The 14,167-nt window shown below is 45.8% G+C and overlaps 1 protein-coding gene across 3 annotated transcripts in view; it reads right to left on the reverse strand.

The window, feature by feature from the left end:
* PTPRN2 (protein tyrosine phosphatase receptor type N2) overlaps positions 1-14,167 on the reverse strand; it is a 1,612,706-nt gene that overhangs the window by 914,133 nt on the left and 684,406 nt on the right. For all 3 annotated transcript variants that reach the window (XM_063921907.1, XM_063921908.1, XM_063921909.1), the window contains one exon: positions 10,638-10,724. In XM_063921907.1, the coding sequence (XP_063777977.1) occupies positions 10,638-10,724 (87 nt within the window). The remainder of the gene's footprint in view (positions 1-10,637; positions 10,725-14,167) is intronic.

Raw genomic sequence — 14,167 nt, forward strand, 5'->3', positions numbered from 1 at the left:
CATTTCAACCAGTGGGTGAAGTGAGCGACTTACTAGATTGGCCTGCATGCAGGCCAATCTAGCAGCAGCGATAGCGATGCGCGGGGCTGCGCATCGCTATCGCTGTTAGGGCTACACACGGAGCAGTCGTGCTGAAAATCTAAGCAATCTAGTCAGATTGCTTATATTATTGCTCCGTGTGTACCCCCCTTAACACTGTGACCTCTGCCTCTGCTTGGATACAGATGTGTCCTCATAAATCTTGCCTCAATACTAACATTGGGCACCTTTTTTTTAATGAAAATGCATCTTGTTTGCATTGCTATGTCCCTAGGATGCAGAAGCCACTTATGCCGATTAAAATGATATGCAGCATGCCTATATACTGTGTGAGACTGTGGCTGTATCTGCATATAAAATGATACACACAGAATATAGGCATGCCGCATATTGGGGGTAATTCCAAGTTGATCGCAGCAGGATTTTTGATAGCAATTGGGCAAAACCATAAACATCCTAGTGATATTTGGTGGACCCCCTTTATTCAAGTAAACCTTAGTTACCTCTTATACCAGTAAATAAAGACACGGAGACTTGATTTTGGCAGAAAAATTGCTAGCTATTTATTTGACCCTAACCATAGCAAAACCTGTAATTGGAAAAAAGTTTGTTAAGATGCCGAATCAGCCGGCATAATGGTGGCAGAAAAAAGAACGGCTCTATTAAACTATTGGTAAACTTAAAATGGTAAACTGACCGAACCGTCCAGCACCCTATCAAAATCGGTAATAGGTGTCAACACAACCCCCACAGTGACTTCCCACTGCTCCTGGGTGCCCTGCCGCTGCCTCCCGGATGGGTGGTCGAGCGGCCATTAAGTTGATGGAGGTGAGTGCACCTAAACCATATAACACTGAAACTTACTACCTATAAAAACCATACAACTAACAAACTGCCGTTCTTTTCCGCCTATAAATAGCCAACGAATAAAACCAGCCAAAAATTAGACGCCAATGCACTCCGTGTCAAAAACACAACCTCTACCCATAGGGCGGGAGGGCAGGAAGGCAAATCACTAGCAAAGAGACCCAAAATGGCCACTCCTGGCCTATATATATCCTAACCCTCCCCTTTTCCTAAGGGCTGTACTTCCTCACAGCTAGGTCCACCCCTCACAGGATGTTTAACTCATTCCTCTCCTATGTAGTCAATTCTCTCTCCTGTGCACTGCAGGGGGGGGGGGGGGAGAGATATTACATTTGCAGAGAGAGTTAGATTTGTGTGGGTTATTTTATTTCTGTGCAGGGTAAATACTGGCTGCTGTATTTTTACACTGCAAATTAGATTGCAGATTGAACACACCACACCCAAATCTAACTCTCTCTGCACATGTTAAATCTGCCTCCCCTGCAGTGCCCATGGGGGGTCATTCCGAGTTGTTCGCTCGCAAGCCGTTTTTAGCAGCTTTGCACACGCTAAGCCTACGCCTACTGGGACTGAATCTTAGCATAGTAAAATTGCGAACGAAAGATTCGCAATATTGCGAAAAGACATCTCTGTGCAGTTTCTGAGTAGCTCCAGACTTACTCGGCATCTGCGATCAGTTCAGTGCTTGTTGTTCCTGGTTTGACGTCACAAACACACCCAGCATTCGCCCAGCCACTCCTCCGTTTCTCCAGCCACTCCCGCGTTTTTCCCAGAAACGGTAGCGTTTTTTCCCACACGCCCATAAAACGGCCTGTTTCCGCCCAGAAACACCCACTTCCTGTCAATCACATTACGATCGCCTGAACGAAGAAAAAGCCGTGAGTAAAATACCTAACTTCATAGCAAATTTACTTGGCGCAGTCGCAGTGCGAACATTGCGCATGCGCACTAAGCGGAAAATCGCTGCGATGCGATGAAATTTACCGAGCGAACAACTCGGAATGACCCCCATGGTTTTGCCCAATTGCTAACAAAAATCCTGCTGCGATCAACTTGGAATTACCCCCATCATTTTAATCAGCAGAAGCTGCTGATGCCCCTAGGTATATCAAATGCCCTAGGCAATTGCCTAGTTTGCCTATGCCTATGGCCGGCTCTGCGCAGTGAGCACAGCTCTACAGGACAAAGCGGTGAGGGGTGTGAACAGATCCCGCTGCCAGCAGCTTGTGCAGACATTCAGGGAACTAAACGTCATCTCAGGAATCCAAATAAAAAATAAAGTATTTTCAGTATTTGATGAGTTACACAATTTCTATACTTAAGTATGGGGAGTGTGGAAATTATCGTGGCGGGTCTGTAATGCGTGTGGTATAATAGATTTAGAAAGACCCCATATCGTCAACATGCAAAAGGTTGACAGGGTCAATAGGTCAACAGTAAAAAAAACCTCGACTGTGTCTAAGGTCGACAGGGCCAATTGTCGACGTGCTAATGAGCGACACAAAAATTTTTGCTTTTTTATTTTTGGGGTGACAGTAAAAAAAAACTCGACTGTGTCTAAGGTCGACAGGGCCAACTGTCGACGTGCTAATGAGCGACACAAAAAATTTTGCTTTTTTTTTTTACATTTTTGGGGTGACATTTTATGTGTTTCATCATATGTGATCCCAATTAGTGTACCATGTACCCTCGCAAAGGTTCACTTCGCTCACCACGCTTTGGGCATGGTGGCTCACCACGCTACGGCTGTGCTCGCCACAGATTACTATTTCCAATCATAGTCAACGTTGATGGTAAATGAAACAATAGTTTAAAAAAATGAAAACATTGTTAAAAAAATCTGTCGACCATTTGTGTGTCGACCATTGTCATGTCGACCTATTGAACCTGTTGACCTTTTGACCATGTTGAAATTTTGACAATGTTGACCTATTGTATGTTGACCATATGGGGTTGACCTATTGACTGTATAACTAGACACGTCTATCCAGTGTCTGGAACCCGTCTGGAACAAGGAGATATGAATGATATTTCCTTAGTTATGCCTTGATGAATAAGGCTGTCACTTAGAAATAAGAAAAGTGAATGAAGCCAATTAAATCACCAGTATTTTTTAGCACTGTGAGCGAACCCTGAAGCACCATAAAGAAATATACACATACACAAGGAGAACATACAAACTAACACATTTAAGTAGCAGGTATCTACTGTGTTAAAGCTATGCACCACTTTATACTGCTCTCCCCGTAGTCCTGAATGAAAACAGCGGTATTCTCTAATTTACCAAATTCCTAAGGAAAGAACTATTGGAGTGCAAAGAGGGATTTCTCTCCTGAATCTTTTTTATGCAGGAGTATTGTCGGGACAGAACCCAGCACTGTAATCTCTTGCTGGTGCAATCAATGGTGAAACAACAGGTTTTACCATCCCCCTTGGGCCAGCTGCTTACTAAAATAGCTATCCTGCCATGGAAAATAAGAATTTACTTACCGATAATTCTATTTCTCGTAGTCCGTAGTGGATGCTGGGAACTCCGTAAGGACCATGGGGAATAGCGGCTCCGCAGGAGACTGGGCACAAAAGTAAAGCTTTAGGACTACCTGGTGTGCACTGGCCCCTCCCCCTATGACCCTCCTCCAAGCCTCAGTTAGGATACTGTGCCCGGACGAGCGTACACAATAAGGAAGGATTTATGAATCCCGGGTAAGACTCATACCAGCCACACCAATCACACCGTACAACCTGTGATCTGAACCCAGTTAACAGCATGATAACAGAGGAGCCTCTGGATAGATGGCTCACAACAACAATAACCCGATTTAGTTAACAATAACTATGTACAAGTATTGCAGACAATCCGCACTTGGGATGGGCGCCCAGCATCCACTACGGACTACGAGAAATAGAATTATCTGTAAGTAAATTCTTATTTTCTCTGACGTCCTAGTGGATGCTGGGAACTCCGTAAGGACCATGGGGATTATACCAAAGCTCCCAAACGGGCGGGAGAGTGCGGATGACTCTGCAGCACCGAATGAGAGCACTCCAGGTCCTCCTCAGCCAGGGTATCAAATTTGTAGAATTTAGCAAACGTGTTTGCCCCTGACCAAGTAGCTGCTCGGCAAAGTTGTAACGCCGAGACCCCTCGGGCAGCCGCCCAAGATGAGCCCACCTTCCTTGTGGAATGGGCTTTCACAGATTTTGGCTGTGGCAGGCCTGCCACAGAATGTGCAAGCTGAATTGTACTACAAATCCAACGAGCAATAGTCTGCTTAGAAGCAGGAGCACCCAGCTTGTTGGGTGCATACAGGATAAACAGCGAGTCAGATTTCCTGACTCCAGCCGTCCTGGAAACATATATTTTCAAGGCCCTGACTACGTCCAACAACTTGGAGTCCTCCAAGTCACTAGTAGCCGCAGGTACCACAATAGGTTGGTTCAGATGAAACACTGAAACCACCTTAGGGAGCAAATGAGGACGAGTCCTCAATTCCGCCCTGTCTGAATGAAAGATCAGATAAGGGCTTTTACAGGATAAAGCCCGCCAATTCTGACACGCGCCTGGCCGAGGCCAGGGCCAACAACATGACCACTTTCCATGTGAGATATTTTAACTCCACAGATTCAAGTGGTTCAAACAAATGTGACTTTAGGAACCCCAAAACTACATTGAGATCCCAAGGTGCCACTGGAGGCACAAAAGGAGGCTGTATATGCAGTACCCCTTTTACAAACGTCTGAACTTCAGGAACTGAAGCTAGTTCTTTCTGGAAGAAAATTGACAGGGCCGAAATTTGAACCTTAATGGACCCCAATTTTAGGCCCATAGACACTCCTGTTTGCAGGAAATGCAGGAATCGACCTTGTTGAAATTCCTCCATCGGGGCCTTACTGGCCTCGCACCACGCAACATATTTTCGCCTAATGCGGTGATAATGCTTTGCGGTTACATCCTTCCTGGCTTTGATCAGGGTAGGGATGACTTCATCCGGAATGCCTTTTTCCTTCAGGATCCGGCGTTCAACCGCCCTGCCGTCAAACGCAGCCGCGGTAAGTCTTGGAATAGATAGGGTCCTTGATGGAGCAGGTCCCTTCTTAGAGGTAGAGGCCACGGGTCCTCCGTGAGCATCTCTTGAAGTTCCGGGTACCAAGTCCTTCTTGGCCAATCCGGAGCCACGAGTATAGTTCTTACTCCCCTCCGTCTTATAATTCTCAATACTTTTGGTAGGAGAGGAAGAGGAGGGAACACATACACTGACTGGTACACCCACGGAGTTACCAGAGCGTCCACAGCTATTGCCTGAGGGTCCCTTGACCTGGCGCAATACCTGTCCAATTTTTTGTTTAGGCGGGACGCCATCATGTCCACCTTTGGTTTTTCCCAACGGATTACAATCATGTGGAAGACTTCTGCTGAGGAAGTCTGTTTCCCAGTTGTCTACTCCCGGAATGAACATTGCTGACAATGCTATCACATGATTTTCCGCCCAGCGAAAAATCCTTGCAGCTTCTGCCATTGCCCTCCTGCTTCTTGTGCCGCCCTGTCTGTCTACGTGGGCGACTGCCGTGATGTTGTCCGACTGGATCAGCACCGGCTGACCTTGAAGCAGAGGTCTTGCTTGGCTTAGGGCATTGTAAATGGCCCTTAGCTCCAAGATATTTATGTGAAGTGATGTCTCCAGGCTTGACCACAAGCCCTGGAAATTTCTTCCCTGTGTGACTGCTCCCCAGCCTCGCAGGCTGGCATCCGTGGTCACCAGGACCCAGTCCTGAATGCCGAATCTGCGCCCTCTAGAAGATGAGCACTCTGCAACCACCACAGGAGAGACACCCTTGTCTTTGGTGACAGGGTTATCCGCTGATGCATCTGAAGATGCGATCCGAACCACTTTTCCAGCAGGTCCCACTGGAAAGTTCTTGCGTGGAATCTGCCGAATGGAATTGCTTCGTAGGAAGCCACCATTTTTCCCAGGACCCTTGTGCACTGATGCACTGACACTTGGCCTGGTTTTAGGAGGTTTCTGACTAGTTCGGATAACTCCCTGGCTTTCTCCTCCTGGAGAAACACCTTTTTCTGGACTGTGTCCAGGATCATCCTTAGGAATAGAAGACGTGTCGTCGGGATCAGCTGCGATTTTGGAATATTAAGAATCCAACCGTGCTGCCGCAACACTACTTGAGATAGTGCTACCCCGACTACCAACTGTTCCCTGGATCTTGCCCTTATCCGGAGATCATCCAAGTAAGGGATAATTAAAACTCCCTTCCTTCGAAGGAGTATCATCATTTCGGCCATTACTTTGGTAAAGACCCGGGGTGCCGTGGACAAACCAAACGGCAGCGTCTGAAACTGATAGTGACAGTTCTGTACCACAAACCTGAGGTACCCTTGGTGAGAAGGGTAAATTGGGACATGGAGATAAGCATCCTTGATGTCCAGAGACACCATATAATCCCCTTCTTCCAGGTTTGCCATCACCGCTCTGAGTGACTCCATCTTGAATTTGAACCTTTGTATGTAAGTGTTCAAGGATTTCAGATTTAAATTAGGTCTCACCGAGCCGTCCGGCTTCGGTACCACAAACAGCGTGGAATAATACCCCTTTCCCTGTTGTAGGAGGGGTACCTTGATTATCACCTGCTGGGAATACAGCTTGTGAATGGCTTCCCATACCGCCTCCCTGTCGGAGGGAGACGTCGGTAAAGCAGACTTTAGGAAAACGGCGAAGGGGAGACGTCTCGAATTCCAATTTGTACCCCTGAGATACCACCTGAAGGATCCAGGGGTCCACCTGTGAGTGAGCCCACTGCACGCTGAAATTTTTGAGACGGGCCCCCACCGTGCCTGAGTCCGCTTGTAAAGCCCCAGCGTCATGCTGAGGACTTGGCAGAAAACGGGAGAGGGCTTCTGTTCCTGGGAACTGGCTGTTTGCTGCAGCCTTTTTCCTCTCCCTCTGCCACGGGGCAGAAATGAGGAGCCTTTTGCCCGCTTGCCCTTATGGGGCCCAAAGGACTGCGCCTGATAATACGGCGTCTTCTTATGTTGAGAGGCTACCTGGGGTAAAAATGTGGATTTCCCAGCCGTTGCCGTGGCCACCAGGTCTGTTAGACCTACCCCAAATAACTCCTCCCTTTTATAAGGCGATACTTCCATATGCCTTTTGGAATCAGCATCACCTGACCACTGTCTTGTCCATAACCCTCTTCTGGCAGAAATGGACAGCGCACTTACTCTTGATGCCAGTCGGCAAATATCCCTCTGTGCATCACGCATATATAGAAATGCATCTTTTAAATGCTCTATAGTCAGTAATATACTGTCCCTATCTAGGGTATCAATATTGTCAGTCAGGGAATCCGACCAAGCCACCCCAGCACTGCACATCCAGGCTGAGGCGATTGCTGGTCGCAGTATCACACCCGTGTGAGTGTATATACATTTTAGGATATTTTACTGCTTTCTGTCAGCAGGTTCCTTAAGGGCGGCCGTATCCGGGGACGGTAGTGCCACCTGTTTAGACAAGCGTGTGAGCGCTTTATTCACCCTAGGGGGTGTTTCCCAACGTGCCCTATCCTCTGGCGGGAAGGGGTATGATGCTAATAACTTTTTAGGAATTAACAGTTTTTATCGGGGGAAACCCACGCATCATCACACACTTCATTTAATTCCTCAGATGCAGGAAAAACTACAGGCAGTTTTTTCTCACCCAACATAATACCCTTTTTAGTGGTACTGGTATTATCAGAAATGTGTAAAAACATTTTCCATAGCATCAATCATGTAACGTGTGGCCCTACTGGAAGTCACATTCGTCTCTTAATCGTCGACACTGGAGTCAGTATCCGTGTCGGCGTCTGTATCTGCCATCTGCGGTAATGGGCGTTTTAGAGCCCCTGATGGCTTTTGAGACACCTGGACAGGCACAGGCTGAGTCGCCGGCTGTCTCATGTCATCAATCTTTTCTAAAGAGCTGACACTGTCACATAATTCCTTCCATAAGCTCATCCACTCAGGTGTCGACTCCCTAGGGGGTGACATCTCTGTTACAGGCAATTGCTCCGCCTCCACCTCATTTTCCTCCTCATACATGTCGACACAACGTACCGACACACAGCACACACACAGGGAATGCTCTGATAGAGGACAGGACCCCACTAGCCCTTTGGGGAGACAGAGGGAGAGTATGCCAGCACACACCAGAGCGCTATATATATATATACAGGGATTACCTTATATAAGTGTTTTTCCCCTTATAGCTGCTGTATTGTTATACTGCGCCTAATTAGTGCCCCCCTCTCTTTTTTAACCCCTTTCTGTAGTGTAGTAACTGCAGGGGAGAGCCAGGGAGCTTCCCTCCAACAGAGCTGTGAGAGAAAATGGCGCCAGTATGCTGAGGAGATAGGCTCCGCCCCCTTCTCGGCGGCCTTTTCTCCCGTTTTTCTGTGGAATCTGGCAGGGGTTAAAATTCATCCATATAGCCCTGGGGGCTATATGTGATGTATTTTCGCCAGCCAAGGTGTTTTTATTGCTGCTCAGGGCGCCCCCCCCTAGCGCCCTGCACCCTCAGTGACCGAAGTGTGCTGAGGAGCAATGGCGCACAGCTGCAGTGCTGTGCGCTACCTTGGTGAAGACAGGATGTCTTCTGCCGCCGATTTTCCGGACCTCTTCTTGCTTCTGGCTCTGTAAGGGGGCCGGCGGCGCGGCTCTGGGACCGGACTCCGAGGCTGGGCCTGTGTTCGGTCCCTCTGGAGCTAATGGTGTCCAGTAGCCTAAGAAGCGCAATCCACTCTGCACGCAGGTGAGTTCGCTTCTTCTCCCCTTAGTCCCTCGATGCAGTGAGCCTGTTGCCAGCAGGTCTCACTGAAAATAAAAAACCTAAAACTAAACTTTCACTAAGAAGCTCAGGAGAGCCCCTAGTGTGCACCCTTCTTGGCCGGGCACAAAAATCCAACAGAGGCTTGGAGGAGGGTCATAGGGGGAGGGGCCAGTGCACACCAGGTAGTCCTAAAGCTTTACTTTTGTGCCCAGTCTCCTGCGGAGCCGCTATTCCCCATGGTCCTTACGGAGTTCCCAGCATCCACTAGGACGTCAGAGAAATAATGATAACTAGCACAGATACTAAGGGGGACATTTACTAAACAGTGATAAGAGCGGAGAAGTGAGCCAGTGGAGAAATTTCCCCATCAACCAATCAGCAGCTCTGTATCATTTTATAGTATGCAAATTATAGATGTTACTTCAGTGCTGATTGGTTGCCATGGGCAACTTCTCTACTGGCTCACTTCTCCGCTCTTATCACTGCTTAGTAAATGTCCCCCTAAATCATTAATGGTAATGGGAAATATCAGGGCAAATTTCCAAAGGATGTTGACTAGATAGGCTTACCATACTATCCCTTTAAATTGTGACACTTATGAATTACACAGGTTCTACGGCTGATTAAAACCAGGTGAAATGCTGGCTTGAATTAAGCCAGCCAAAGAACCTGTGTAATGCATGAGTGTCCCAGTTTAAACTTTAAAGTGGTGTGATTAACCGGTGTTTGGGATGCATCCCGATGGAGAGAAGCCCGACAGGGGCTAGGTAAGTATACTTAACCTCCCCCAATACCCTCCTAACCAGCAGCCTAACCCTCAGAATTCAGAATTGGATGGATCTGTCTATGCGTGAAAAGGACGTTTCCGGGTGGGAATTTAATTTCCAAGTCGTGTGAATGGAGAAGGGAAGCCTGTTTCAGGTGGGTGTCTAGCACCTGCCATAAGGCTGGTAAAAGTGTCGAAAAGTTGTCCCTACAGAAATTGCATCAGCCTAAGGTACTGTAGCAACAAGAGCCACATTGCATTTGATTCATGTGTATGCAGGGGTAGTAGTCAGTCACATGCAGGGGTAGACAGTCACATGACCTCCTCCAGCATCCCGACCCCTCACTATCCCGATGGTCTGCATGCTGACCAACAGGGACTATTTCCATTCGTAGGTGTCCACGACACCCATAGAGTGGGAATAGAACCCGTGGCGACCGCAGGTCGCCACTGAGCCCACAGTGTGGCGAGCGTAGCGAGCCCGCAAGGGGCTTGCTGCACTCGGCCCTCCCCGCCGGGATCCCGGCGTCGGTATGCTGCCGGGATCTCGGCGTCGGTATGCTGACCGGCTGTCTCCTGACCGCCGGTCAGCCATACTACACCCGTATGCAGCAGGCAAAAATATGCAGCATTTGGTCTGTTTGCCAAACATTAACATTCACTGCAGTGTTACAGGATTTTGGTCAGCTGCAAATATTACCCCTGTGCAAATATTGCACCTAACGCTAAATCCACAGTTAACTAATCTTATCTAGATTGTAAATGTTTTGATTAAATTTGCAATCTTATACAACCAAGCATACCACTGTAGAGTGAAAATCAGCCAAAAGTCAGAAAATTGTGCAAGTTTCCACTGTAGGAGGAATAGCCTGTAAATGATAGAGCATTATTCATCAAATGGAATATTAAAGGACCTATCTTTCTTCATTAAAATATACCTCAAAATCTTCCTCGCGTCTCCTAATTTCTCAGCGCACAAATGACATCCCAAATCCACACACTGTGATCTTGTTTAAATCGTTTTTTATACAAAAATACTTAAAAGACATTTTCAGTAAACAGTTATCAGGTTCTTTGTGGCATTGGAAAGCTTCTGACTTTATTTTCACCAAATAAAAAATGAATCCAGAATTCATAAAGTAACCTACCTGACATTACTGAACGCATTCATCTGCTCTTTCAGGAGCACTGCCACTTCATTTAATAATTCCATGCCCTTTTCCACAGTCAGGGGGCTGTTAAAAGAAAGCAGAGAAAAAGCATTAGCAAAAAATGGAACTCATCAATAGGCGAAAGGCTTAAGTCCCAAAAGAGTTATCACCTCGGCCTGTCAGGATATAAAAGCCATAGCTCGCTATATTCCTCTCACATTGTGAGCGTGATATCTAGGGGATAGGGATCAGGTGTTTCAGCAAAAATGATAAAGCACCTGAATTTCCTAGCAATATGACAAACAATAGAGTGTAAATGAAATTCTTAGGAGGTTTATTATTGGGCCCTGGCACATCCAAATATGATTACACATTTTATATATATATATATACACACACACATATAATGTGCGCATGTGTAAATATATATATATATATATATATATATATATATATATATGTGCTCGTGTGTGTGTGTATGTATGTAGATATATATATATATATATATATATATATCGCAAGATTCCGCAGGATGGAGGGTGCACTCTCACAAGGAATAAATCTCAAACAGGAGGTTCAGATAACAGTTTATTGCGGTCATAAGTAGTGTTATAGTTGACGTTTCGGTTCGATGACGAACCTTTCTCAAGACAGGCAATGCATCAGGTTAATACACACACTTGGCTCATAAGTGTATAGAGCATCTACAAAGAACAGAATACATACAGTGGGAATTGAAAGTTTGGGCACCCCAGGTAAAAATTCATTTTAATGTGCAAAAAGAAGCCAAGGAAAGATGGAAAAATCTCCAAAAGGCATCAAATTGCAGATTAGACATTCTTATAACATGTCAAAAAAAGTTTGATTATATTTCCATCATTTACACTTTCAAAAGAACAGAAAACAAAAAATGGCGTCTGCAAAAGTTTGGGCACCCTGCAGAGTTAATACCTTGTACTGCCCCCTTTGGCAAGTATCACAGCTTGTAAACGCTTTTTGTAGCCAGCCAAGAGTCTTTCAATTCTTGTTTCCTTACAAAAGTCTTTCAGTTCTTTGAGATTCATGGGCTGTCTGTGACGCACTGCTCTTTTAAGGTCTATCCATAGATTTTCAATTATGTTGAGGTCAGGAGATTGTGAAGGCCATGGCAAAACCTTCAGTTTGCGCCTCTTGATGTAATCCACCGTGGATTTTGAGGTGTGTTAAGGATCATTATCCATTTGTAGAAGCCAGCCTCTCTTTAACTTCAGCTTTTTCACAGATGGCATCAAGTTAGCGTCCAAAATTTGCTGGAATCTTATTGAATCCATTTTTCCTTCTACTCGTGAAATGTTCCCTGTGCCACTGGCTGCAATACAACCCCAAAGCATGATTGATCCACCCCCATGCTTAACAGTTGGACAGAGGTTTTTTCATTAAATTCTGTGCCCTTCCTTCTCCAAACGTACCTTTGCTCATTCTGGCCAAAAAGTTCTATTTTAACCTCATCGGTCCATAGAACTTTATTCCAAAATGCATCAGGCTTGTCTATATGTTCATTTGCAAACTTCAAACGCTGATTTTTGTGGTGAGGACGTAGAAGAGGTTTTCTTCTGATGACTCTTCCATGAAGACCATATTTGTACAAGTATCTCTTTATAGTGGAATAGTGTACCACAATTCTAGTGTATGCCAGATCTTCCTGGAGGGATCGTGCAGTCAAACGTGGATTTTGACTTGCTTTTCTCACAATCCTGCGAGCTGTTCTGTCTGATATTTTTCTTGGTCTTCCAGATCTTGCTTTAACTTCCACTGTTCCTGATGACTACCATTTCTTAATTACATTCCGAACAGAGGATATGGGCATCTGATAACGCTTTGCTATCTTCTTATAGCCTTCTCCTGCTTTGTGAGCGTCAACTATTCTCAGTTTCAGTGTTCTACACAACTGCTTAGAGGAACCCATGGTGCTGATTGTTGGAGCAAGGTCAGATGAGTCTGGGCTTTTAAAACCTTTGAGATTGACATCACCTGGTCTTTCCAGATGATGATTGAGAACAATCCATGACACTGCCAGGTCTCAGCTGTCCAAAGGGGGCTGTACAAGGTATTAACTCTGCAGGGTGCCCAAACTTTTGCAGACGCCATTTTTTGTTTTCTGTTCTTTTGAAAGTGTAAATGATGGAAATAAAATCAAACTTTTTTTTTGACATGTTATAAGAATGTCTAATCTGTCATTTGATGCCTTTTGGAGATTTTTCCATCTTTCCTTGGCTTCTTTTTGCACATTAAAATGAATTTTTGCCTGGGGTGCTCAAACTTTCAAACCCCACTGTATAATCAGGACTCCGCCTCCCAGGCCACACAGCGTAATATGACTGAGGTAATATGATATGACTACCAAACATCTGAGAGAATACCATCACCAGTATGGTGTAATGAGATTCAAAAAGGTTAACATATAATATGTAGCAATCGGGTGGTATTCATGTGACTGGCGGTCGGGAGACCGACAGTCACATGACCTCCTCTAGCATCCCGACCGCTCACTATCCCGATGGTCGGCATGCCGACCAACAGGGACTATTTCCACTCGTGGGTGTCCACGACACGACACCCATAGAGTGGGAATAGAACCCGTGGCAACCGCAGGTCGCCACCGAGCCCGCTGCGTGGCGAGCACAGCGAGCCCGCAAGGGGCTTGCTGCACTCGCACCTCCCCGCCGGGATCCCGGCGTCGGTATGCTGCCAGGATCCCAGTGTCGGTATGCTAACCGGTGGTCTCCTGACTGCCGGTCAGCCATACTACACTCGTAGCAATCACCCCAATGGCAAAACAATGGGGAACTCACATATCAATCACCATTCTAATCAACCTAGGAAGTGGCAACAACATCCAGGAGCACTACAAATAACCGGAATGAATTCAGATAAATATAAATATAACCAATCAGTCATCACATATAATGTGCCATCGATCATATTGCATATTAATTGATAATAAATATACCTGGTCAGATTAGTGCTAATGTACAGATGCAGCAACCAGGGGTATCAAGCATAACTATGGAATCTAAAATCAATACAAATGTCATTTAATATTTAATTTAATCTGTACTAAAACTCATCGCAGTCAATACCATAATGAGTTACATAATAGTCAATGCATACATAGACATAAAGGGGGTAATTCCTGATCGTAGCAGCAAATTTGTTAGCGATTAGGCAAAACCATGTGCACTGCAGGGCGGGCAGATATAACATGTGCAGAGAGAGTTAGATTTGGGTGGGGTGTGTTCAAACTGAAATCTAAATTGCAGTGTAAAAATAGAGCAACCAGTATTTACTCTGCACAGAAACAATATAAACCACCCAAATCTAACTCTCTCTGCACATGTTATATATGTCCCATCTGCAGTGCACATGGTTTTGGCCAACTGCTAGCAAATTTGCTGCTACGATCAGGTCTGAATTACCCCCAAAGTCACAAGCTTCAACACCAGCTTACATGCTCCATATGGACATCAGTGATCCCTGGGCTGCATATG

This window comes from Pseudophryne corroboree, chromosome 5 (genome assembly GCF_028390025.1).
Source record: "Pseudophryne corroboree isolate aPseCor3 chromosome 5, aPseCor3.hap2, whole genome shotgun sequence".
In the NCBI taxonomy this organism is placed as follows: domain Eukaryota; kingdom Metazoa; phylum Chordata; class Amphibia; order Anura; family Myobatrachidae; genus Pseudophryne; species Pseudophryne corroboree.